General features: G+C 40.2%; 1 protein-coding gene and 1 long non-coding RNA gene across 3 annotated transcripts in view; both read right to left on the bottom strand.

Annotated features, from left to right (window-relative positions):
• The window catches only part of Prtfdc1 (phosphoribosyl transferase domain containing 1), a 77,540-nt gene that overhangs the window by 38,157 nt on the left and 14,899 nt on the right, over positions 1-24,484 (bottom strand). For both annotated transcript variants that reach the window (XM_048367567.1, XM_048367566.1), the window contains exon 3: positions 23,140-23,323. In XM_048367567.1, the coding sequence (XP_048223524.1) occupies positions 23,140-23,323 (184 nt within the window). The remainder of the gene's footprint in view (positions 1-23,139; positions 23,324-24,484) is intronic.
• LOC125366845 lies at positions 8,210-17,068 on the bottom strand. Its single transcript, XR_007213983.1, has 3 exons — positions 16,752-17,068; positions 14,094-14,099; positions 8,210-8,220 (listed from the first exon to the last, which is right to left on the bottom strand). It is a non-coding gene; the product is annotated as an uncharacterized LOC125366845 (long non-coding RNA).

Raw genomic sequence — 24,484 nt, 5'->3', positions numbered from 1 at the left:
GTGTTAGTTATCCTGGGACACTTCGCTAATACCAGTGAAGAAGTTGTGTTCTTTCAAATGCAACGTCTAACAATTAAAAAAATATTTAGCATGATTGTTGTCTTTCAGTTTCTCTGTGTCCTTTTTTATTTTAGAACTATAACCCAAATGATTTCAAAGCAAAGTATTCTAACCCACTATAAATAGAGAATGGAGAATAAAAGACTATTTTATTCTGGAGCCCAGCAGCAAAATGTCATGACCTTTGTCCTAAGAGTTTGATTTTCAGTACAATTTCTTTATAGAGTATTCTAGCAATCAAGTATTTGGAACATTAAATGTGGGAAAATTTTACTTGAAGGCAACACTGCTTTCTAGGATAGGATCCAAGACATTTGAAATGAATGTTGAATGGAGCCTTTTATAATAAAGTTTCACTGAATATCATTGGATTTATAAGAACAACCCCCCAAATGCAAAGTTATCCCATGCTCTTGTAGTACAGAATGATCCTCAGTACATTTTTGTGGGATTGTATTTAATCAAATCTACCCTCTGTTAGAACTGGAGGAGTACCATGTTGTAATTCAAGAGCATCTTTTTATGTAAAGTACCTTCCTTTCTATAATTTGATATCCAAAATCTCAGGCAAGAAGTATATCATTATACAACCAAAGTGTCTAGATTTGAAGGTCTGAGCACTAGAACCTTCCTGTGTCTACTATGTACTTTACTGGATCTGAGACCACCTTTCTCCCTGGCTCTGGTTATTGAGATTAGATGTAAGAACAGGGGATGAGTGTTGCTTTTCTACTAGCTCTTTGATTCCAGCTACTATGAAAAAGACAGAAGAGGTCTTCCTGGGGTGACAGCCAGCAATTAATTAATTAGACATAATTTCCTATTCCAGGATGATCAACAACAAGCAAGGCATCTAACCCCTCTGAGCCTCAGGTACCTCAGATGTTAAGAGAGAAGAAGATTATCTCTCTTGCTGGAGAGGAGAGGTGTAGCCCAGTGGTAGAACCCCTGTTTAGCACACACATGAAGGCCTGGGTTCAATACATACATAAATCCACACAATACATACATACATACAAAATCCACATCAAAGATTAGAAAGAGAAAGTACAGGGCTTTCAGTAGATAACTGGAATCCAAGCTGTTTTTTTAAATTATGAGACTATCATTTACACACTGTTTCAGGGTTCTGGATTCATCTGCTTGCAATGTGGCTGCCCTTTCAAGGATACTAGTTCCTTTGAGGACTGAGATTAAGTGTGATTGTTTTTTTTCCCTCTATATTCACAGGATCTGCAGAATCACTGGTATACAGGAAAACACTAACTCATGGATGAATTTACAAACAAGTACATTAATTTCTTCTTAGTTTTTTGGCTTTGGATAGGACAGGAAGGCTCCTTTCTTCTAATAGTGACATACTAATATGCTATACCTGACATGTAATTTGATCTCCAAGGTTCTGGTTCCATACTTTATCCTCTGTATTAAAAATATACCACCATGCTGGGCACATATCTATAATAAAGCTACTTGGGAGGCTAAGAAGTGAGGATCTTGGTTCAAAGCCAGCCTGTGCAGGAAACTCTATGAGACTCTTATCTCCAATAAAACTACTCAGAAAAAGCCAGAAGTGACACTGTGGCTCAAATGGTAGAATGCTAGCCTTGAGCAAAAAGACAGTGCTCAGGGACAGTGCCCAGGCCCTGAGTTCCAGGCCCAGAACTGGCACAAAACAAAAACAAAAACAGACAAACAAAAATTCACCTTTCTTTATCTCACCTAATATTTCAAATCCACGAAGCCCTCAGCACCTCAAAGAAATTAGGTTGGGCCTTACTTAGTGCCCATCACCAGCCATTTCTGACACTGTTAGGTTCCTATGCAGGTGGAGTCCAGTGAGATACATCAACTAGTCCAGTGGGCTGAGCACTGGGAGGAGCCCAGGACTCCACATATGAAAACAGATGGCAGCACGAACATCACACGAGTTCAAGGACTAGTGGAAGAAGCTTAAGTGTAGGGAAAAACTGTGCATTTCGAGCCAGGATATCTAAGTCTAGATCTTAATTGGGCAAGGCAGTGTGTGTGTGTGTGTGTGTGTGTGTGTGTGTGTGTGTGTGTGTGTGTGTATATCTCGGGCTTGAACTCAGGGCCTCAGCATTTTCTCTGAGCATTTTTGCTGAAGACTAGTGCTCTAATACATAACTGACAGCTCCATGTCCAGCTTTTTGGTAGTTAAATGGCGGTAAGAGTGTTGTGGACTTTTCCTCCCTGGGCTGGTTTTGAACTGCAGTCCTCATTCTCAGCCTCTTGGGTAGCTAGAATTACAGGCATGAGTCACTGGTACCCAGATCAACTCATAGGTTCTCTAAAAATGTGTAGCGTGGTGATAATGATTCCTATCTTAAAAGGCTGCTGAAAAATTAAGACAATGTGCAGGAAAACAGTATATCTCAGTAAACACTCATCCATGTCATCTGTGAATCAACTAAAATTGAGAATAATATGAGGTAGAAGGGGTAGAACAAACGAGAGTGAGGCGGTCAATCTGATTTGGATTCACCCACATTTCCTTATGACAAGGATCATTCCTTCACTTTGTTCATCTTTTTTTACTGTTGAAGTGTACTGTACGTATGGATGTGCTACCATTTGTTTAACTGGTCCATGAACATTTGGAATGCTTCTAGTTCATGTTCCTATGAACATTTGTGTATCAGTTTTGGTGTAAAAAATGTCTTTATTTCACTTGGATAAATACTTACACATAGGATTGTGGGTCACCTAAGTATAGGTTAGCTGTATAAAAAACTGACAATGAGTTTTTTTTTTTTAAACATGACTGGGCTGTTTTTCATTTTTGCCAATAGCACAAGAAGTTCCAACTTTACCTCCACACCAACAATTGCTACTACATGTCATCTTGATTATACGCATCCCAGTGGGTGGGAAGGAGTGTCTGCTTGTGATTTTGTATTTGCTTTTCTCCATGGTGTTGAGACTCATTCCTTGTTCTCACTTGTCATTCATATACCTTTTGGTTAGGGTGTCTATTCAAATACATTTTTTAACTTAGATGTTTTGTGTTCTTATTAATGAGCTATAAGAATGTTTTATACCTGAATGCATGATCATATTAGATACATGTTTTGCAAGAATTTTTGCCAGTCTATTCCTGAACTTTGAAGTTATCCTTGACATTTATCATTCTCTCTCCTCTTCTAGCCAATCCTCCTGACTCCATCTTAAAATGGATCTAGAGTCTGACTCTGTTCAGCATCTCTACTGCTTGCTCTCTGCCCTTCCTTTCTCACTGAAATTACACTGCAGTAACCTCTTACCTGCTCTCCCTGATTCTGCCTTTGACCTCCATTCTTTTGTAAACAAAACATGCTGCGTGATGCTCTGAAACCATCAGTCAGATGATGTCACTCTTCCTCTTAGAACTTTCTCAAGACTTTACCTTACTAAGGTTGAGACCTATAGATGGTTACAAACGATTGTAAATATTCCACTTACAATGCTTTGAAATCATATTTGGCAATATGTTATAATGTAATTCTTTCACGGAATAAAATATAAAGGATGCCAAATGTAGCATCAGAAAGCTCTAATCCCATTTACCACTGAAATGCAAGCTACCCTATGAAGAAAATAGTAACTTTAGGGCTTTCCAGATTTGCAGGCAGAAGAGAAGAGTAACTGTACAGAAACAGACAGAAGCTTGTATCTAGCTTCCCCTTTTTGGCTCAAGACATCTTTGTGTTCCTTCGGTTCCTCTTAGCTTGACCATTAGAGAATTGTGCGCATGTTTAGTAGGATTCTAAGATGATTCATTCTGAATTTTTAACTATAATGAAGTTTCTGTTGAGCACTGTCATTGACACGTTCGTTACGGTGGCTCAAACCCCACCCTATTTTAAGTCCAAGCTGCCAATGCTTTACACCCGTAGAATTGTTTAAGTACAATTCCACTGTGATAATGACAACACAGAGGGGTTAGAATCAAGTCAGGCATAAGACTTCTTATCTGTGTGCTCAGTAATTTTCCTGATGCCAGAGCTGACTAAAATGACCCTTTCATGTCAGCCTAAGTGACTTACATGCCCCTGTTGAGAATTTTCATTCAGATTAGATAGGCAAACAGGCAATGATGTGAAAGCAGGTTTCAGAATCTATTTACCACTACATAGGAACTGGGATGCAATCTTAGAATCCTGAGGGTCAGGAAACACAAAGTAGCATGGGTTCGAAATGCACAGACAAAAAAACCTTTCCTGAGTCCAATATGAAGAAAATAGGATTTCCATGGTGATTTCTAAACAGAGGCAGGAGATTTTTAAATCCAGGAACTAACTACATTTTGTATGTTCTCTGGAGAAATTACTTGATTTCTGGGAAATGTTCATTTTGTTGAATTTTTCTTAATGTTGAAAAGTTGGATGACCATGAACTCTAATGCAAAAACTAAAATCCAAAATCCACACTACTTTATGAGTGTTTTGGCTAGAGTACTCTAAGTCTATAACATTTCAAACTAGATAGAAGAAAAAACAACCATAGCATCAGGACTCAGAACATGTATCTAAATAAGAAAACAAAGCTAATGATAACCACAAGTAAACATTTTGCTAGGCTGTAGAACCCATTTGCGAAATATGTAAATAATGTATTCAAGAGTATGGAATGTAACTGTTTCTATGAGAAATATTCCAATTTGGCCTGAGTTACTGTGAAAATAAAAAGGGAAGTCATAATGTGGTCTCAAAACGTTTCTAGGCATTTTTATTTTTATCTCTGTTCTGTTCTGTGAACCAGTGGGAACCAACGCCCATCCACACGTAGAACTCTAAATACATAAGAATAAGAATGAAAACACAGACCGAAGGTGAGCCAGAGGTCACTGAGTGCTGGACAACACATTCTTCTTGGCCGGCCAACATTCTTGGGTAGCAGGTGAGTTCTTCCCTCCGCTTCCCAGGGATGTAATATTATCTTAACCTTCTACAGGCTACAGCCTCATTTAAAGATCAGAGCTCAAGAGAAGTCAGTGAAATTTATTTTGGAGTATATCAACCAAATATGGCCTTGAGATCTGATCTGCCTCTTACAAGGCCCAGGGCAGAAAAGAATTTAGTTAGACTTGCAGCTCTGGCTAATAGTCTCCAATTAGGATGATGCCACTAGAAGCTTCACCTTTGCTCTACCAAAGCAAGTAGCTCTACCTCAGGTCTAAGTATACAATGATAACCCCAAGAATAGCAATAACAACAGTAGTAATGGAATAGGAGAGGTGCTTATGGACCACATGTTTGCATGGTACAGAACTAGAGCTCTAGAAAATCCTCTCGTGCTAGGTGATGGTGGCTCATGCCTAGAATCCTACTCATGTCCACCTGAAATGTGAGGATCAAGGTCTGAAGCCAGCTCAGGCAGGAATAATTATAAGACCCCATCTCCAAAATAACCAGCAAAAAGCTGGGCTGGAGACATAGCTCAAGAGGCAGTGAAAGAGCCAAGCAAGAGTTCCAGGCCTTGAGTTAAACCCGAATACCATCATGCACGCACGCGCATGTGCACAGATACACACACACACACAAATCCTCTCATGAGAAACTCCATAATTAGTGGTATTTTACCAATGATAATGTTAAGATCCAGAAATATCCAGTATCTTGGTATCAAAAATAAGTATTTAGCACTAAACTCTGCCAGATGCACCTTTATTCTGAGGGTCTGGCTTCCATGCTGCTTATATTACACTTGTTTTTTCAAAGACTTCTGACATTTGGACAGGGAAATGGCTCATCTAGCTTCTGGTGATCCACCTCTGAGTAAAAAGTAAAGCTTCAAAGTGCTCGACTTAAGTGATAAAAACAGTATCTTATTTTCCTTTCAGTGACCCTTTGCCACACTGGGCCTCCCCAGGCTGCAGGCACCGTTGGACTTGCACGTACCTTCTAGGTAAGGAGTCAGTTCCAGTGTTCTGCTCTAATTCCTGAGATAGGTTGTCGAGATCAGCTGCTATTGCCGATCCATGCTGGCTTGCTGAGTCCTTATCAAGGTCACTACAAGTTCCATCTTGCTAAACCTGCTGGTCAGTTTTCAGTCTGCATGCTCAGTCCCTCAGCTGATCTGGATCCCCTGGCTCCCGGGACGGTTCCTCCGGCTGCTTCTCCCCAGACTCCTGGATTCCTGTACAGACTCCTCTCGCTTCATCTTGCCTTCCCAGTTAAAACATCTGGATGGTCCTGGCTTAGTCCTGAGAGATGAGCCATTCTTTATCATGATTTTAAGGCCCTTGTAGACAACAATCACTTTTCAACTACTAAGATCATCTTTAACCTCTTCCTTAAAAAAAACGCACGACTGGCACCTTCCGCTTCCTATTCAACTTGGAAATCTAAGAGAAAGAACGCTTTCATACCAAACTCCTGATTCCCTCTTTCCCTCCATTTTCCATATTTTTTTCCTATGTTAGTGAATGACAACTCAGTTCATACCCTTGCTTATGTCAAAACCCTTAATGTCATGGCCACCCGTGTAAAATTCATTGATATATCTGAGAAGTCCCTTTGTCTTCACCTCTAAGATACAGACACATAATCTGTATACTTTTTCACCAAGCTGCATGTAACAATTCTGCCTCAAGTGTTCACTGTGTCTCACTGTAGTTACTGCAATAGATTTCCAAACATCTCCCTGCTTTAACCTTTTGTTCTATTCTTATTATAACAGACAATTAACTGCTCTTCAAAGTATACATCAGCCAGTCATGGTATGGATACCATCCACCTCTGCACCCAGAAGGCTGAAGCAGGAGGATCTTGAGCTCAAGGCCAACCTTGACTACATAGTGACATCCCATCTCAAAAAAAAAAAAATAAGTTAATAAAATACATTAAGTTAGATCAAACCACTCTGCTCAAAGCCCAGCAAAATCTTCCCACTTGCTTGGAACAAAAGGCAAAGTCCACACAACGGCTAGCCAAACTATAACATTTCCACTCCCATTACTTCTGAGTCATCTCCAATTAAGTTCTCCAACTTTTTTTTTTTTTTCTGGCTGCCTCTGCTTTTCTTCCAGCATGCCAAGCATATTCCCAGCTAAAGGCACTGAGTTACCACTCCTTCCCCAAGTGACTCTCATCCCTGTCTACTCTAAGTCTCTGCTTTTAATGGTCCTGTAATTAGAGGCCACCTACCTGGACTGCTCCCCAATTCCTTCCATCCCCTTTGTCTCACCCCGTTTTATTTTTCTTCATACTTTTTTTTTTTGCTATTTGATTCCTTCCTTCCTTCCTTCCTTCCTTCCTTCCATTCTCTTTCTTTCCTTTCACCTGTCTCTTGTCTCTCTCCCATCCCACCTTTCTTCCTTTACTTTTACTTCCTTCCCTTTTCTTGAGACAGGGTCTTGCTATGTAGTTCAGACTGGCCCCAGATTCTTCCTCCTTTCTCTGCCTCTAGAGTTCTGAGATTGCAGACACGTTCCACCATATTTCATGTTTCCTTGCTTTTTTGCTTATATTCTGAGAATGTAAGCTCCAGAACAGCATGAGATATATTTAGTTCAGTCACCTAGAACCTTGTAACCTAGAACAGGGCGTGGCACACAATGGAGCTATTTGCAGAGGGATTGGCCTAGGCATTTTTGTGTTCACTTGCATGCCCAGTGGCATCAGTGCCTTCCTCTGACAAGGCTTTCTATTCCACCTAAACTTGTGACCTTCCCTTATGTCTCACACACCACATCTCACTGTCTCAGAGGTCCAATGAGGACCCTGTATCTGTCCATGTCTTTTCTGCCAATATGGAAACAAACCATTCCCTCTGGGAAGACTCTCTTTAGGTTTCTTCTCTTTTGATAAATGTTCATTTTTTCAGAGCAAGAGAGGCTGGGAAAGCAAGATTCTGGCATTAGTGGCTTCCGTGATAGGGGCAAAGAGGTATGGTAGAGCCATGCTTTTAGTCCAGCATTTCTCTGATTAACTGGAGTTGGAATCTTTTGGACTTTTGTGCTCCAGTTGGATTTGACTCTGGATCCTTAGATCTCAGCCTCTTGAGTAGCTATGATTACAGGCGTGAGCTCCTAGCTCCTAGCTCCTAGCTTCCATATTTAAATGGATGGTTGTTAGATAGGAAAGGAAAGCAAGAGTGTCTACTTCCGTGTATGTATTTTTACTTCCAAGAAAACATCCTTCTGTGTCTTCTTTTGTTCTTACTAGAATACCTTGTACTGTCTCCAGGGGGAATGGTAACCACAATATATGAAAATTTTCTTGTTTTGCAAATATTAACTCATTAGTGCCTTGAGAATGTGCTTGGCACTGATGAACTAATATTTGCAAAACACTTAGTACATTTCCATAATGATCAATTAATCAATACTACCATTATCAATTTGAATAAGCCTAACTCAACTTTTAACAAAACTATACACTGTAAGTAGTCTTATACTAGAAAGGTTACTTAAGAGTTCTTAGGTCATAGATGAAAATCTCACTCTAGTTTAGCAAGAGGTTATTTTTGTTATTGCAGTGTCCCTGCAAACCATAGCAATCTTCTTTGAACCATGAGAAGACAAGCAGAAGAGTTTATTTTCTTGGGCTTCCTTTCATGTTTTGTTTTAAAATTATTTTTTGGTATAGTCTTTCATATTAGTGTGTGTATGTGTGTGTGTGCATAAGTAGCAGGACTTGAACTCAGGCCTTTTTCTCTCATGGCTAACACTCTACCACTTGAGTCATGCCACTAATCCAGCCCTTTTTTTTTTTTTTTGCTGATTAATGAAAGTCTTCAACTTTTGTGCCAGGCTGGCTTTAAACCTGGATCCTCAGATGTCAGCCGCCTGGGTAGATGGGATTACAGGTGTGAACCACAGGCACAAGGCTCCCTTGAAGTTTATCTTTTCATGTGAGATACTAGTTAGGTTGCCAGAAAGGATGACCAGTCCATAGCAAGCAGCGCCTGATGACAGCTGCATTTCCAAGCAGGTTCCTAAGGGAGAGACGATCTTTTCAATGCAATAGGTGGAGGCTTTTGTTTTTCTTTTTCTTATTGTGGTGGTACTGAGGAGTAGACCAAGGGCCACACCTCCAGCTTTATTTTGCTCTCATTATTTTTCTGAGAAGCTCTGGTGTTTTTTCCTGGGGCTGTCTGGAACTTAGAGCCTCCTACTACACTTCGCAGGGTGGCTCAGAAGACAGGTGTGTGCCACCATAACTGACCCTAAAGGTCTTTTCTTTAGACCCATTCAGTTTCTTCAAAGAACACTCACAGTCAAACCCCAAGAAATGAGGGTGGTGAGATGTTTAGATGTTAAGGAGGAGGCTGGCAGACCTAAAATCTTCTGTAGAGATTGCAGATGTATTTCCCCAGAAATCTCTTTACTTGATGTTCATATTCGGGGCAATGTTCCAGGTTTGTTTTTTCCCTTTCAAGAATGCTACCAAAAGCATCTCTAGTGTTAATCTTTTTTTTTTTTTTTTTGGCAGGTCCAGGTTGACCTGAACTTAAAATAAAAGGGATAAGGACTGAGAATGTGGCTCAGTGGTAGAGTGCTTGCCTAGCATGCATGAAGCCCTGGGTTCAATTCCTCAGTACAACATAAACAGAAAAAGCCAGAAGTGATGCTGTGGGCCAAGTGGTAGCTTTGAGCCAAAGAAACTCAGGGACAGTGCCCAGGCCCTGATTTCAAGCCCCAGGACTGGCAAAAAAAAAAAAAAAAGATAAAAGGGAGGGTGTTTCTTTTACAATTAAGTATCTCTCTGCAATATAACAATGATGACAAGTAATTCAGAGAAATAAAAAAAATGAAGAAACAATTGCTTCTTTGGTGATCTAGCATCAGAAATCATGGAACAAGGGATGTGTTAAAGATCTGTTTTCAAGCTGTATCTCCTTGGGGGTTACAGGTAGAGGTCTGAGGTCTGAGAGTACCCTGGAAAAAAAGTTCTTTAGCAAGACATTAGCTCAAAAACAATTGAAGGCGGGAGAAAAATGGGGGAGGGAGTAACAAGTATGACAAGAAATGTACTCACTTCTTTATGTATGTAACTGTAACCCCTTTGTATATCACCTTGACAATTAAATTTAAAAAAACCAACAAGTTGGATGTAGTGGAGTATATCCATAATCCCAGCTACTTGGGTGTAGAGGTTGGAAGATCTTGATTTGAGACTGATCCTGGGCAAGAGATTGAGATCCTGTCTAAAAAACAAACTAAAGGGGCTGGGAATATGGCCTAGTGGTAGAGTGCTTGCCTCATATACATGAAGCCCTGGGTTCAATTCCTCAGCACTACATATATAGAAAAAGTCAGAAGTGGCGCTGTGGCTCAAGTGGCAGAGTGCTAGCCTTGAGCAAAAAAGAAGCCAGGGACAGTGCTCAGGCCCTGAGTTCAAACCCCAGGAGAGGCAAAAACCCCCCCAAAACCCAAAAAACTAAAATCAAAGGACTTGGGGGTGTGGCTCAGGTAGTATAGCACTTAGAACAAAACTCTGCCTATGTTCAATCCCCAGTGGCTTAAAACAATAACTTTGCCTGCTATACATGAGGCCCTGGGTTCAAACCCCAAGACCATAAAAACAAATATAATCTTTTTCATATTAAGAAGTTATCTTAATATGAGGAAGAGGGAAAATATATGCACTTTCATTTTTATATGTTTTACTTGCTCTTTTTGCTTTTAAATTTCGTATGTGTTGGTGTGTATGTGTGTGTTGCTGAGGATCAAATCCGGGAGCTTGTATATGCTTTGGGAGTTTACGCTTGCTGGAATAATAAGCAGGGCAGCTTAAGTCTGTCTTCTAGTTGCCTGCATCAAAACAAACAGAACACACGCAGGCCGAGAGGGCACTAAAGCCCATCAGGAAGCAGTAGTCACAGACTTCTGTGGAGCGCGTGCCCACCGACACTTCCCTCCGTGGGGTGAGATACGCATTTTTAGCACAAGCCTCGCTGACTCAAGAGACTGCCTGACCTTTTCCTGAGGCCATCCTGTCTGTCATTCCTATCTGTGGCCTGAGCCGCCGGGCCCTTTGCCTCCTCATAAACAGGCATCCTGTTTTGATGTCACGATTCTCTCCAATGTCAATGTCTTTTTAAATCTGTTTCTGTTCTCTATGAGGAAAATGCCAGGCAGAAAATGACAATAAGAACTATTTTCAAAACGATCCTTCCTATGAATATCAAATTAACAAATAGACAAATAATTTCTTGAAGGTTATGAAGCCTAAGCATTTTAAAGCAGGTTGGAATCATTACCTAAACCATTGCCAAACTCATGTCAGGAAGGAATTATAGTGTAAAAAGAAAATGAAAACATTAGGTTCAAAGTGTACTTTGTCACAAGAACCATCATATAAGACTTTAAAGAGATTATTTTCCTATTAATATTTTCCAAGTTGTGTGTGTGTATGTACGTGTAATAATTGGTTTGGGATATATTTTCCTTCTCCAAAGCTATTCTTCCAAACCATGAATGCCTGTATAATAACCACGTCTACAGTATTCTCTTAGTTACTTTGTCAGAGTTTGCTTTTCATAAGGAAAGGCAAACCCTTTCCTTATTATCTCTATAAACACTAAATTTGAATATAAAGTTGTGCACTTATAGAAATATTTATAGAAACTAAAATTGAATATAAATATGTACATGTATAAGGAGCAAAAACTAAAAATGTTGACATTAACCTTGTTACACAAAGGGACTTTGTTTATGCTTTAACACACACACATAACCTTTTACTTGATAGCAATCTCCAAGGAAACTTGCCTAGAGCCATGCTAGGTGATCTTTCTTTAGGCTAAACTAGTTATTTCCTTCATGCCAAGTTTCTTCACCTATGCACGTCAAAAGCCAGTAGCAAATATAATTTAAGAATCAAAAGTCAAAGATAATTGTTTGCTTCGATGTGCACTGTCTCAGGACCCCTAGCAGAAGTCACAAAGACTTTTCACTGTTGTTATCTTTCAGTAGTTATACAAAGGAGTTGCCATTTGCTCAAAAACTTTGGATTCATTTTAAGGGTTTATGTGTATTGACTCAAACTATGCAGACCGATTCCAGATTTATTCTCCAGTAAACAACTCTTTCTTTGAAATCTGCCAAAAATGTTTTAAGGATGTGAAAAAATAGTTTTGGAAACAAAGATTAAAAGAAAATCAAAACAGCCTTTAAGGAATAGCCACCATTGGGAATGCATACTGGAGCCATAATACAAGGCTCAGGATTATTTTCTCCTATTTCAGCTCTTCAGATATTTGTTAGTGGAACTGCTTTAAAAGAGGTGAGGGGAAGAATCATTTTTACCAGTTTCATTTGCATATATATATATATTTTTTACATTTTAGTATCTCCCAAATCAGGGTCTAGCTCCATAATGCCATAAATAATTTGTAGCATGGTTTTCCTTGTTGGCACATATGATGTCTTAGATTTAGTGAAATCTACTATGTGGCAGAAAAAAAAATTGAGGGACCGTTTTTTTTCTTTTTCTTTTTTGTATGCTGGTACTGGGGCTTGAACTCGAGGCCTGGGAGTTGTCCCTTAGCTTTCTCCCTCTAAGCTGGCACCCTACTACTTGGCTTTTTGGGTGGTTAATTGGAGATAAAGAGTCTCACAGAGGGGCTGGGGAGATAGCCTAGTGGCAAGAGTGCCTACCTCGGATACACGAGGCCCTAGGTTGGATTCCCCAGCACCACATATACAGAAAAACGGCCAGAAGCGGCGCTGTGGCTCAAGTGGCGGAGTGCTAGCCTTGAGCGGGAAGAAGCCAGGGACAGTGCTCAGGCCCTGAGTCCAAGGCCCAGGACTGGCCAAAAAAAAAAAAAAGAGTCTCACAGACATTGCGGCTCCACTGGCTTCGAACCATGAGCCTCAAATATCAGCTTCGTGAGTAGCTGGTTATAAGTATGAATCGTCTATTGTAAGTGAGAGCCACTAGCATCTAGCTTGCTTATTTATTTATTTTGCAGTGTTGTGACCTCACACATGGCAGGTGTTTTAGTGATAAGCTATATTTCTAGCCCATTTATCCTTAAGTATTCCTTAACTATTTGTGTGTGTGTGTGTGTGTGTGTGTGCGCGCACACGTGCCTGCAAGCCTGTGTGCGTGCGTGCGTGCATGCACTATACCTGGGGCTTGAACTCAAGGCCTGGGCATTGTCCCAGAGTTCTTTTGCTTAAGGCTAGGACTCTTATCTCCCGAGCTCCACTTTCAGTTGGTTTATCTCCCCCTTGGTTAATGGGAGATAAGGGTCTCATGAACTTTCTTACCTGAGCTGGCTTCTAACCATAATCCTCAGATCTTAACCTACTGAATAGCTAGGATTACAGGCCTGAGCCACTGACACTGGCTCTACCCTTTACTTTTTAACAGATGTACTTAAAGTTTGTAAGTCAATAACATGTCAATGTTCCTCCTAAATAATACAGATAATAGGAAAATGCTTTCCCTCTGACCAGCCCCTCCTATTAACAATGGAGTCTGAACTGATATTTTAATTCCATTTTGTTTGTTCTATCATGAAAATTTATCAAATGGTATCATTTCATTAATTATTATTTTAATCCATCACAACTTTTCTAATTTACCTCCTAGTTTATTAGTTTCTTTGCTTCTATTTATTCTTTCAGATTTAATTTCCATCTTGCTAAAATCCATCCTGTAGAGTGTGTTTTTAGTCCATGTCTGTTACAAGGAATTTCTTTTAGACTACATCTAAAAAAACACCTTTTACAGTCTCAAGAGAGTTAAAGATTACCTGGGCAAGAAAATCTAGACTAACAATCATTTCCTTTTGCTACAACAACACTCCATGTCTTTTGATTCTGTTCTTGCCTTTCAAAAGTCTACTATAATTTTATATTCTAGTTCAAATCACTTCCTTAGTTGTCTCTGTGATTTCACTTCAGCTGATCCTGCCTGTGGTGGAATATTTTCATACCTCATCTGAAATTTCAGTTTGTAAACTCAGGTTAAATGAGGATTTATCTATAGGAATTGTGCCTAGGTAGAATGTTGTCTGCAGAGAGATTTTTAGACTGGCTTCTACAGGCTCTTGGGGGTAGGGTGGGGGAGGGGCACCATGTTCTGACACTAATTTTACTATTCCTCTCAGAATGGCATTTCCTGGACCACACAGGAAGCCATGTACACAAGTACATGTAATTGTGCACATGGAAATTAAAACTTCAAAGGCACACGTGAAACAGACTTGAGTTTAAATATTACCTAGGAAATATTTTCTGTCCCTCTCCAGGCTATGTCAACAAAGCTCAGGTAGCTTTCCCAGGGTTTCCCATTGCTGACAGGTGGAATTTCCACCAGAGACATCAGTGAGGATATCATTGAAGGTCTCATTCAGTTTCTATAATTTTATTTGGATCCAAGTCTTTATTATTCACTTCCACATGAGTATTAAAATCAGAGTCTGACATCTTCCTTTGCACCCTTGCTCTGAGGAGGCCAAAGTTTACACTTACCAACATCTAATGCACACACTGTTCATCTCTGCCCCTTCAATGTCGCTTACCTTTCTTGTGGGTTAAGATGTATTCAAAACATCTTTAACACTAAATTCACTTCACCTCTTCAAGCATTTGTAACAGATGGCTTTATTTATTTTGCTGGACCTGGGGCTTCAACTGTCCTGGGTTCTGTCCTTAAGCCTGTTTGTGCTCAAGGCTAATGCTCTTGAGCCATAGCACCACTTGCAGATTTTTTTTTTTTTCTGAGTAGTTTATTAGAGATAAGAGTCTCCTGGACTTCCCTGCCTGGGCTGGTTTCAAACCAATCCTCTGACTTCAGGGTCCAGAGTAGCTAGGATTACAGGTGTGAGCTTTGTATTTATTTGTTTGTTTGTTTGTTTGTTTTAGTGCTGGTCCTGGGGCTTACAATCAAGGTCTGAGCTCTGTTCCTTAGCTTTTGTACTCAAGGCTCTACACTTGAGCCAAAGCTCCACTTCTGGCTAGGATTACAGGCATGAGCTACCAACATCTGGCTAACAGGAGACTTTCAAAGCTATCTGAAGTATTACATAAAACTGCCACACTCGAATTCTCTCTGGATATGGGAAGGCATGTGTGTGTTTGAAAAAAAGCAAATCCTTTTTAGTGGTAGGTAGGATGTAAATAAGTGCTCATAAGATATAATGTGCCTTCGCATTAGAATTGCTGAAAAGTTAAATCCTACAGGTAAGTAAACTCTTTTGAGAGACGCTCAATATTTGAGTCGTTGTGAAACAAAATAAAACCCTGAATACCTTGACAAATGTTATTAAAAGAAAAGCTCGTAGGCTCAAGCTCGTGTGTACATACAGGATGGCATCCATAAGCTATCTTCTCTCTTGAGTGACTTTCATAGTTTGTCAAAGAGAGCTACTACTTCTTAAAAGTGAATTATTATACAATGATGATAACAAACTGTATACACGGACTTAAAACCTAACCAGCTCCTTTATAGATGTTATCAGACATCTTACTAGATTATGGAAACCGTAGAATTTGGTGGAAAACCTTTGAGAAGTTTTCAGAAAAACGTTTATGTGCTACAAAGGGCTTAGGCTTGATAAACTGATGGCCCTGTACTCTGACCCATTTCTAATAATAATTGGCTTGGAAGAGTGGAAGAGTTAAATTGCGAGTCTATCCTGCATAGGTAAAAGATGAGAAACACCTGGACAGTTTTCAGTGAGGATTCAATGTGATAATGAATTCTTCTAAAAGTGCTGGCTAAAAGTTAATGGAGGGGCTGGGGATATAGCCTAGTGGCAAGAGTGCTTGCCTCGTATACATGAGGCCCTGGGTTCAATTCCCCAGCACCACATATACAGAAAACGGCCAGAAGTGGCGCTGTGGCTCAAGTGGCAGAGTGCTAGCCTTGAGCAAAAAGAAGCCAGGGACAGTGCTCAGGCCCTGAGTTCAAGCCCCAGGACTGGCCAAAAAAAAAAAAAAAGTTAATGGAAAGATAGAAGAGAAAATGGAAGGGAGGAAAGCGTGGGATGCTAAACATTTATGCATTAAAAAACAGAAGCATGTTACCCAGGACCCACAATGGAGCATGCTAGATACATTCATCTCTTGCTTGTGCCATGACCCCAGTCTGTTTTGCTTTAGTTATTATTCAGATAGGGAAGTTTTGCCTGACACTAGCTTGGGACCGAATCCTCCTGGCTTTGGCCTCCACTGTAGCTAAGCTTATAGAAGTGCATGTCCACCCAAGCCCTCTAATACTATCTAAGGAATTGTTTTCTATGTTGATAGTATTCATGCAAATCCATTTCATATTGTATGGAAAGTTTAATAGCACAAGAAAGATAAGTCAAACAGCCTGGAGCCCTGCGATGTGTGGAACTCTTGTCCCTCGGGATGGTTCCTGCCGTACTTTGTGGAAGGCATCAGGAAACAGAGACAGATCTGGGGAAATGGTTGTAGAATTGACTTACAGATGCCAATGACTGAGACCAGGAGGAACTTGGTCTTTCAGTAAAATAAACTTGTATCTTTTTAGACTCAAAAACTAATTTTCAAAGAATCATATCATCCTTTTATTCCTTGTGGGAGAATTTTACTGCTTGGGCTCTGAAGGAGAAGGAAGGCAATAAGGAGCATTGACTCTTTATGCCCATCATCCAGTCTCACACACTGTGGGGTGTTTTTGTTTTTTTTGGTCCAGTCCTAAGGCTTGAACTCAGGGCCTGAGCACTGCTCCTGCCTTCTTTATTTTTTCTTTCAAGGCTAGCACTCTACCACTTGAGTCACAGTGCCACTCCTGCCCTTTTCTGTTTATGTGGTGCTGAGGAATCGAACCCAGGGCTTCATGGATGCTAGGCAAGCACTCTACCACTCTCCCGCTAAGCCACGCTCCCAGCCCTCACACACTGTGTTTTTGAGCTTTCACTAGGCTGTGGGACAGGGAGGAATACAATGACAACATGGACCAGAACCCAGAGGCATGCTGGGTCCTCCTCTCCCTGGCGAACTTCTGAAGTAATCCACAGGAGACTTCAATGGCCATTGTTTCCTGTGAGGTGTTTTCAAGATGTCTACACCCTGTGAATAGGTTTGCAAGTATTCGGGAGTGCCCTGTTTCCCTTATTTGATGGAGTTGTGTCCATTGTTTTATTGGGCTCTGCCCTGAGGTGTGTTGAGGAAGCTCAGGTCACCTCAAGCCTGCCAAGATCCAGTAACTGATTCATTTCTGGATGGGGTCAGCTCCTGCACTGTGGGTGGACAGCTGTCCACACCATACCCCAGACTGTGAAGACGGGATTCCCATCCAGGGGTGACAATAGTTCATGAGGAGACAAAACTTCCTTGGGTGAACAGGCAGTCTCTCCCATGAGGTAGTCAGATGATTTGTATTGCCTTGGTGACAGACAAGAGGAGAAATATTTGATAAGAAGGGAAGCAAAGAGACAAGACAATCATCTCTGAGTCTTCTGAGCCCTAAGGTGTGGAACAAAGCCTAGGTGTACAATGTGTGAGGCCACGTTATTGGGGTAAAGCTGTAACATCGACTGTTGACTTTCTATTCTCTCAGAACTCTTGGTGGGAATCCCTACATCCTTCTTCTCAGGAAACATGCCCATTTCAAAATACGTGTCGAGCCCAGTGTCAATGGCTCATGTTTATAGTCCTAGGTACTGAAGAGGCTGAGGTCTTCAGAGGGTCAAGGTGCAAAGCCAACCTAGGCAGATATGCCCTTGAGACTTGGTCTCCAAAATAACCAGTAAAAAAAAGTTGGGTTGGAGCATGGCTCAAGAGGTAAAGCACCAGTTGTATAAGTGTGAGAATGATGTCTCTAGGTGAAAGCCTTGGTAACAGAAAGATTGTTGAGAGAAATTCACCTGGTCAGACAGATTAGGAAGTGAGTTCTATGATTTAATTTGACATGGATACCATGCTGTTAGCTTCAGAAAGATCATCTTTATTCAGGGCTATAGACATAATGTCAAAAGAAAATTAAAGGACTGATTTATCCAAAAGTATAATTTCTGCAATAGAGTGAAACAAGAAATAACAAGAAATCTCTGGAAAATCCCCAAATATTTGAAAACAAAACATGAAATAGCCAATGGGTGAATGAGGAAGTTATAAGAGAAATTATAAGATAGATTTAACTAACTGAAAGTAAAAACAATGTATCAAAGTATGTGGAAATGTAACCAAAGGAAAATTTACATCATTACATGTTTATATTAGAAACAAGTCTGAAACCTATGACCTCAACTTCTGTCTAGTAAAATAAAATCAAATTAACCTTAAACAAAAAGAAGGAAGGAAATAATTAAGATAAAAGCATAAGTTAATGAAACTGAAAGCAGTAAGAAAATTAATGGAATTGAAAACAGTAAGAAAATCAAGGAAGCAATAAATTGGCCTTTTGAACAACAACAAAAAATAATAGCTCTGTAATTATGGAAGTAAAGCAAAGATGGAAGATATAATTTAATAAGAGGATTGCAAGAAGATAGTACTAGGAGCTTACAGATATGAAAGGTATTGTGGGAACAGGGTGCCAGTGGCTCACGCCTGTAATTCTTCCTAAGGAAGATGAGATCTAAGGATCACAGTTCAACATCAACGAGGGCAGGAAAGTCCATGAGACTCTCACCTCAAGGGACAGAGTGCTATTCCCTTGAGGAAAAAGGTTCAAGAACAGTGCCAGGCCCTGAGTTCAAGCCCCAAGACTGGTGCACCCCATACACATGGATGCGCACACACACACAGATATTGGGGGAATATTATAAGCAACTTTATGCCTCCAAATATGAAAACTTGGGTAAAGCAATGGATTAAAAAAAAGGAAAAAGATCCCACAAACTCCTGAAAATTCTCAGCCAAATGATTTCACTGATATCTAAGGAAAATTTGTACTAATTCTATAGAAATTCTCTGGAAAGAGACAAAAAAGAAATGGAATAGCTTAACTGCTATGGACATATGACCATATAAGATGATGCTAAGTGAAGCAAACTCCAAGATATGGAAACAAGGGTCTTTTCGTTGTTGTTATTTTTAATGTACAGTGTGAAATTCTTTCATTTTTCTTTTGTTTTTATTTCCTATGGCTTATCCCCGGTTGTCACTGTATTTGATTTTGGTACCCCGTGTATAGTATATATGTTTATCTGGATTAGGGAAGGGAAGGGGAACTACAAAATGGTGAGACAAAGGACGAAGGGTGAACCAATGCAACAGCAATACTCACAAAACAATATGTTGAAAATTAACTGTACAACTCGGGGGAGGGGCTTGGCGGAGGGAAGGAGGGAGAAAAAGGAGGGGGGAGGTAATAAGTTTGGCAAGAAATGTGCCCATTACCTTATGTGTGTAACTGTAACCCCTGTACATCACCTTGTCAATAAAATTAAATTTTTAAAAGTTTTGAGGTGAAATTAGATAGCTGAGAGTTATAAATAACTCCCAGAAAATAGTTTTACAGAGTAAGGTATTTTTAGATATGGGAACATTTTTTTACCTTTTATTTTTAGTTTTTATTATTTAATTTTAATTTTTGTTGTTGTTAGTTTTTTGTTTGTTTGTTTGTTTTCCAGTCCTAGGGCTTGAATTCAGGGCCTGGGCACTGTCCCTGAGCTTCATTTGCTCAAGGCTAGCTAGCACTCTACCACTTGAGCCACAGCACCATTTCAGCTTGTTCTGTTTATGTGGTACTAAGGAATCGAACCCAGGGCTTCATGCATGCTAGGCAAGCACTGTACCACTAAGCCACATTCCCAGCACTTTATTATTTAATTTTAAAAATTATTTTACTTTATTATTATTATAGAGGCAATGTACAGAGGAATTACAATTACATGAGTCAGGTGGAAGCAATTTTTATATTATAAAAAGTATTTTTAAGTCATTAATTAAGTCTTGGTCCTAATGAAGGCTGTTTTAAAGTAAATAAAAGGATGAATTTTTTTAAAAAGGAAAATGAAATAGTTCTATTCATTTTATGAGACCAATACAGTCCTGATAAGTAGAAGCAGAAAAGATAGCAAACCTCAGGGAAACTATGATTTGCCATCTATCAAGAATGTAAACAACAACAAAAAAAGAAAAATCCCTCAAAACCTCTAAAAATATATTGGCAAATTGAATGGAAGGGAAGTAAAGACAAAATAGCTCTTAAGAGGTGAAACGTCCCCCAAATTGAGCTAGATTCAAAACAATCCAAAAAAAATCATCACAAATGATTTTACAGAAATAGACATGCTTTTAAAATTCACACACAGAGGACAAGAACAAACCCATTGTTTAAAAAAAGAACTAAAAAATGGTTATTCAAAGGAAGATCAAAGCTGGAAGATGCACTCTAGTGAAACTGAATTAAATTATACTCCTTGAACAAAACACACTATTATGAAATTTTTTTTTAAAAACACCTCAATAGCTGGAAAATATATAGAAAACACATAACTTTGGGGGGAGAGTTGTTGAACTCATGGCCTTGTGATCGCTGAGAAGGTACTCTACCACCTGAGTCATGCCCCTAATCCTATTTGTTTTCTTTTCTTTTGCCAGTCCTGGGGCTTGGACTCAGGGCCTAAGCACTGTCCCTGGCTTCTTTTTGCTCAAGGCTAGCACTCTACCACTTGAGCCACAGCGCCACTTCTGGCCATTTTCTGTATATGTGGTGCTGAGGAATCAAACCCAGGGCTTCATGTATACGAGGCAAGCTCTCTTGCCACTAGGCCATATTCCCAGCCCTCCTATTTGTTTTCTTATTTCTTAGTTAGGGTTTTGCTTTTTTGTCTAGGGGCTCTGCTTCCTTCATAGCTGAGATCATATGTAGGCACCACTATGCCCAGATTTTTCCTTGTTGAGATGGGGTCATACCCACTGTCTGTCCGGGATAACATCAAACAGTGATCTTCCTAACTCTGCCTCTTGTGCAGTTGGGACTATAGACTTTTAAAGAGCTGGGACAAATAAAATGAGCATCAGAGTCAAGTGAATGGCAAAAATCTTCTAAGAAGAAAGAATGGTAACAAATAATGTAAAGACTGTTTGAGGGGTTTTAGTGCTAATTATATGAATTAAATAAAAACTCTTTCCGTTTGCATGCTAAACAAAAACAATACAGAACCACTCATCAATCCAAGCTGAAAGGAACTTAAAGAAGAAAAATATTTTCAAGTGAAGATTAGAACAAAGGGGTGAATTTGATCAAAGCACACTATATGCATGCATGGATATATCCCAATTAAACCCTCTTGCACACTTGTTATATGCTAATAACAATGGAATATTGCCTTAAAAACAGAGATCAAAAACAATAAAGTGGGGCTAAGGTATCTGCAAATGGACCAAGAAACAAAAATGCCCAGGTTCGCCCTGGCAGGAAGGGGATGTCTCTTAAGAATGGATCTGCAGCTGCGGGACATCTCAGGGGAAGGAAGAATGTGGCAGGCAAAACTGTAAGGCTGTCTTCAAGATCGCTGTCACTGGGAAACAAGTGTCCCGAATAAGCCTCTTCACGTGAGTGGGAGGGGATCTGACAAATACAGCAGTAATTCACTCCCGAGACTAGATGGCAGGTCAGTTGACTTTGAGTTCATCAAGAGGGGGATCATTCTAGGTGAAAGAGACCGAATGAGTGAACTTGAGAAGAGCTGGGTCCTTCCTCAACCGAGATCTCACCGGGCATGAAGAAGTGAAAGCTTATTCTATCAGTGTTGTGAGCTGTCTATGGAATTCAGGAAGGAAACACCACCATGAAGGGGACCCCAGGACAGAGAGGGCTTTAGCCTGCAGCAGCAAGGAAATGAAGACTGAATTGTGACCAAGGTCAAGATTCTCGGAAAAGGCCCACCAGCCTCAGGTGATTAAAACCTGAGCTCACTGTCATCTCAGCTTGGTAGAACATCCAGGGAGAACTTGTTCTAAGGAACTAAGATAATAAACCTGTGTTGGTGGTTTAAATTTAATCTTGGGGAGATTTTGTTTTCTACCAATAGAAAGTCAGTTCAAATAGTGATTCACAAATCAAAATGTGTCAAGTGTGTTAAGCCAGTAAGAATCTTTTCATGGTTTTGACCACCATCCCCCCATATTTAAAAGTTATTTTTTTTTAATTTTTTTTTTGGCCAGTCCTGGGCCTTGGACTCAGGGCCTGAGCACTGTCCCTGGCTTCTTTTTGCTCAAGGCTAGCACTCTGCCACTTGAGCCACAGCGCCGCTTCTGGCCGTTTTCTGTATATGTGGTGCTGGGGAATCGAACCTAGGGCCTCGTGTATCCGAGGCAGGCACTCTTGCCACTAGGCTATATCCCCAGCCCTTAAAAGTTATTTTTATTGATTTTCTGTCTGTTGAATCAAAAAGCATCACAGAAGTCAATAAAATAGAAGAGGAGAATAGCTGGTACCAACTCCATCCAGAAGTAGCCACAGAAAGCTCACTCACTCTGCACTGGTGAAGATACTTCCACTGCAGGTTTTCTAGTCTAGTCCCCTCCCATGAGCCCCGAAGGCTGCCCTTTTATAGCTCCAGGCCATGACGATTGACTCCCAAGTGCTAAATCTCCTCTCTGTAGGTCTCCAGGGCCAAGGGCAGCATCCAGAGTAGAAATACATCTATGTTCAGGGAAATTCTTAACACGGACCTCACTCATTGGTAAGTCTGGGCATCAGGAAATAACCACTCACTTTTTTTTTTTGCCAGTCGTGGGACTTGAACTCAGGGCCTGAGCACTGTCCCTGGCTTCTTTTTGCTCAAGGCTAGCACTCTACCACTTGAGCCACAGCACCACTTCTGGCCTTTTCTATATATGTGGTTCTGAGGAATCAAACCCAGGGCTTCATGTATGCGAGGCAAGCACTCTACCACTAGGCCATCTTCCCAGCCCCAACCACTCACTTTTATCACCGTAAAAGAAGATGTGAATCATTCCTAAAGACTCTTTCCATATATATCAAAACAGAGCTTTATTTTTCTCCTCCAAAGATACAAATTGGATTCTTATAGTAGGATGTAATATTCTTGAAAATAAAAAAAGAATACATTCCTGGCTTTCACGTCAATTTTTTTAAAATTTCACTCTGCATGTTCATTTATTAGTTCTAGTACCTGGCACGTTGTGAATTCTAAATACCAGGCAATAAAAATGAACGTGGAATAACTTACCTTGTAACTTTTTAGTCGGATGAAATCGACCTTCATAGAGACAAATCGGTCTGAATTTCGGCTGATGTTCTTGAGGTGCTCCACAAGGTCAGCACAGAACTTGTAACCCCCTTTCAGCACGCACAGGACCATAATGTCACAGTTCCCAATGTCTTTCATTATGTCCTTAGCCAGCCGCTCAATTCTGGAAGAAGGAAAGGGCAAGAGGCATAATGAAACACAACTATTTCTTGAGTATTTTGGTTTCCCTAATAAAAACAGAGTGTATTATAGGAAAAGCTTTATTAAGGATGAGCATGCAGAGAGTGTTCAACACATAGTTCTGATAGCTACATCACATTATGTATACGTTCCTAAAAATGGTCATAAAAATTAAAATGTTACTAGGTCCTAGTGGCTCACAGCCATAATCCTAGATACTTAGGAGGCTGAGATCCAAGGATTGAGGTTAAAGCCAGTCTGGGCAGAAAAGTTCATGAGACTCTTATCTCCAATTAACCTGTTTCACAAAGGAGCATGGTCAGTGTTAAGAAAGTCCAGGGAACACAGAGGTACTTTTACTTTGGATTTTTTTTGGTAGTTACAGTGATCTTGACTTTTCCTCCAATGTAAGGCAAGTGAGTCACTCTCCATTTCCTTTTTCTCTGCTATAAAATGAGCATATCACCAAATTCCATCTTACCATTGCTGAGGTACAGCTAGGTACTGTAATGATAAGAGAAGAGGTAACACACATACTCTTTGATACGGTAGTGTGCATACGTGTATGTGTGAGCACGCTTGCATCTAAACACAAGGCTCACACTATCATTCAGCTTTTTTGCTCTTGGCTGGTACTCTACAACTTGAGCCATGTCTCCAGTTCAGTATTTCTGGTTAATTGGAGATAGATCCTCCATATACATATAGAATGTTAGCCATAGTTTTAGGCAACATTTCTCAAAATATGAGCATCAAAAAATGTACATCAAGCTGAGCACTGGTGGCTGATGCCTGTAATCCTAGCTAATCAGGAGGCTGAGATCTGAGGATCAAGGTTTAAATCCAGCCCAGGTAGGAAAGTCTGTGAAAAGCCAGAAGTGGAGCAGTGGCTCGAGTGGTAGAATGCTAGCCTTAAGCAAGAGAAGCTCAGAGACAGCACCAAGGCCCTGAGTTCCAGCCCCAGAACTGGCACATACATACACGAAAAGTTTATCAGAATATCTGTCAAGTGCTCGTAAAAGAAACAGTTGTTTCTTTCATGATGGGAACAGGGGGGTAATGTATCTCACACACACACACACACACACACACACACACACACACACACACACACACACACACCCTATCACTGGACAAAACTGTC

This window comes from Perognathus longimembris, chromosome 18 (genome assembly GCF_023159225.1).
Source record: "Perognathus longimembris pacificus isolate PPM17 chromosome 18, ASM2315922v1, whole genome shotgun sequence".
Classification (NCBI taxonomy): domain Eukaryota; kingdom Metazoa; phylum Chordata; class Mammalia; order Rodentia; family Heteromyidae; genus Perognathus; species Perognathus longimembris.
The sequence above is the reverse complement of the archived record's forward strand: the minus strand, read 5'-3'. Positions and strand labels throughout refer to the sequence as shown.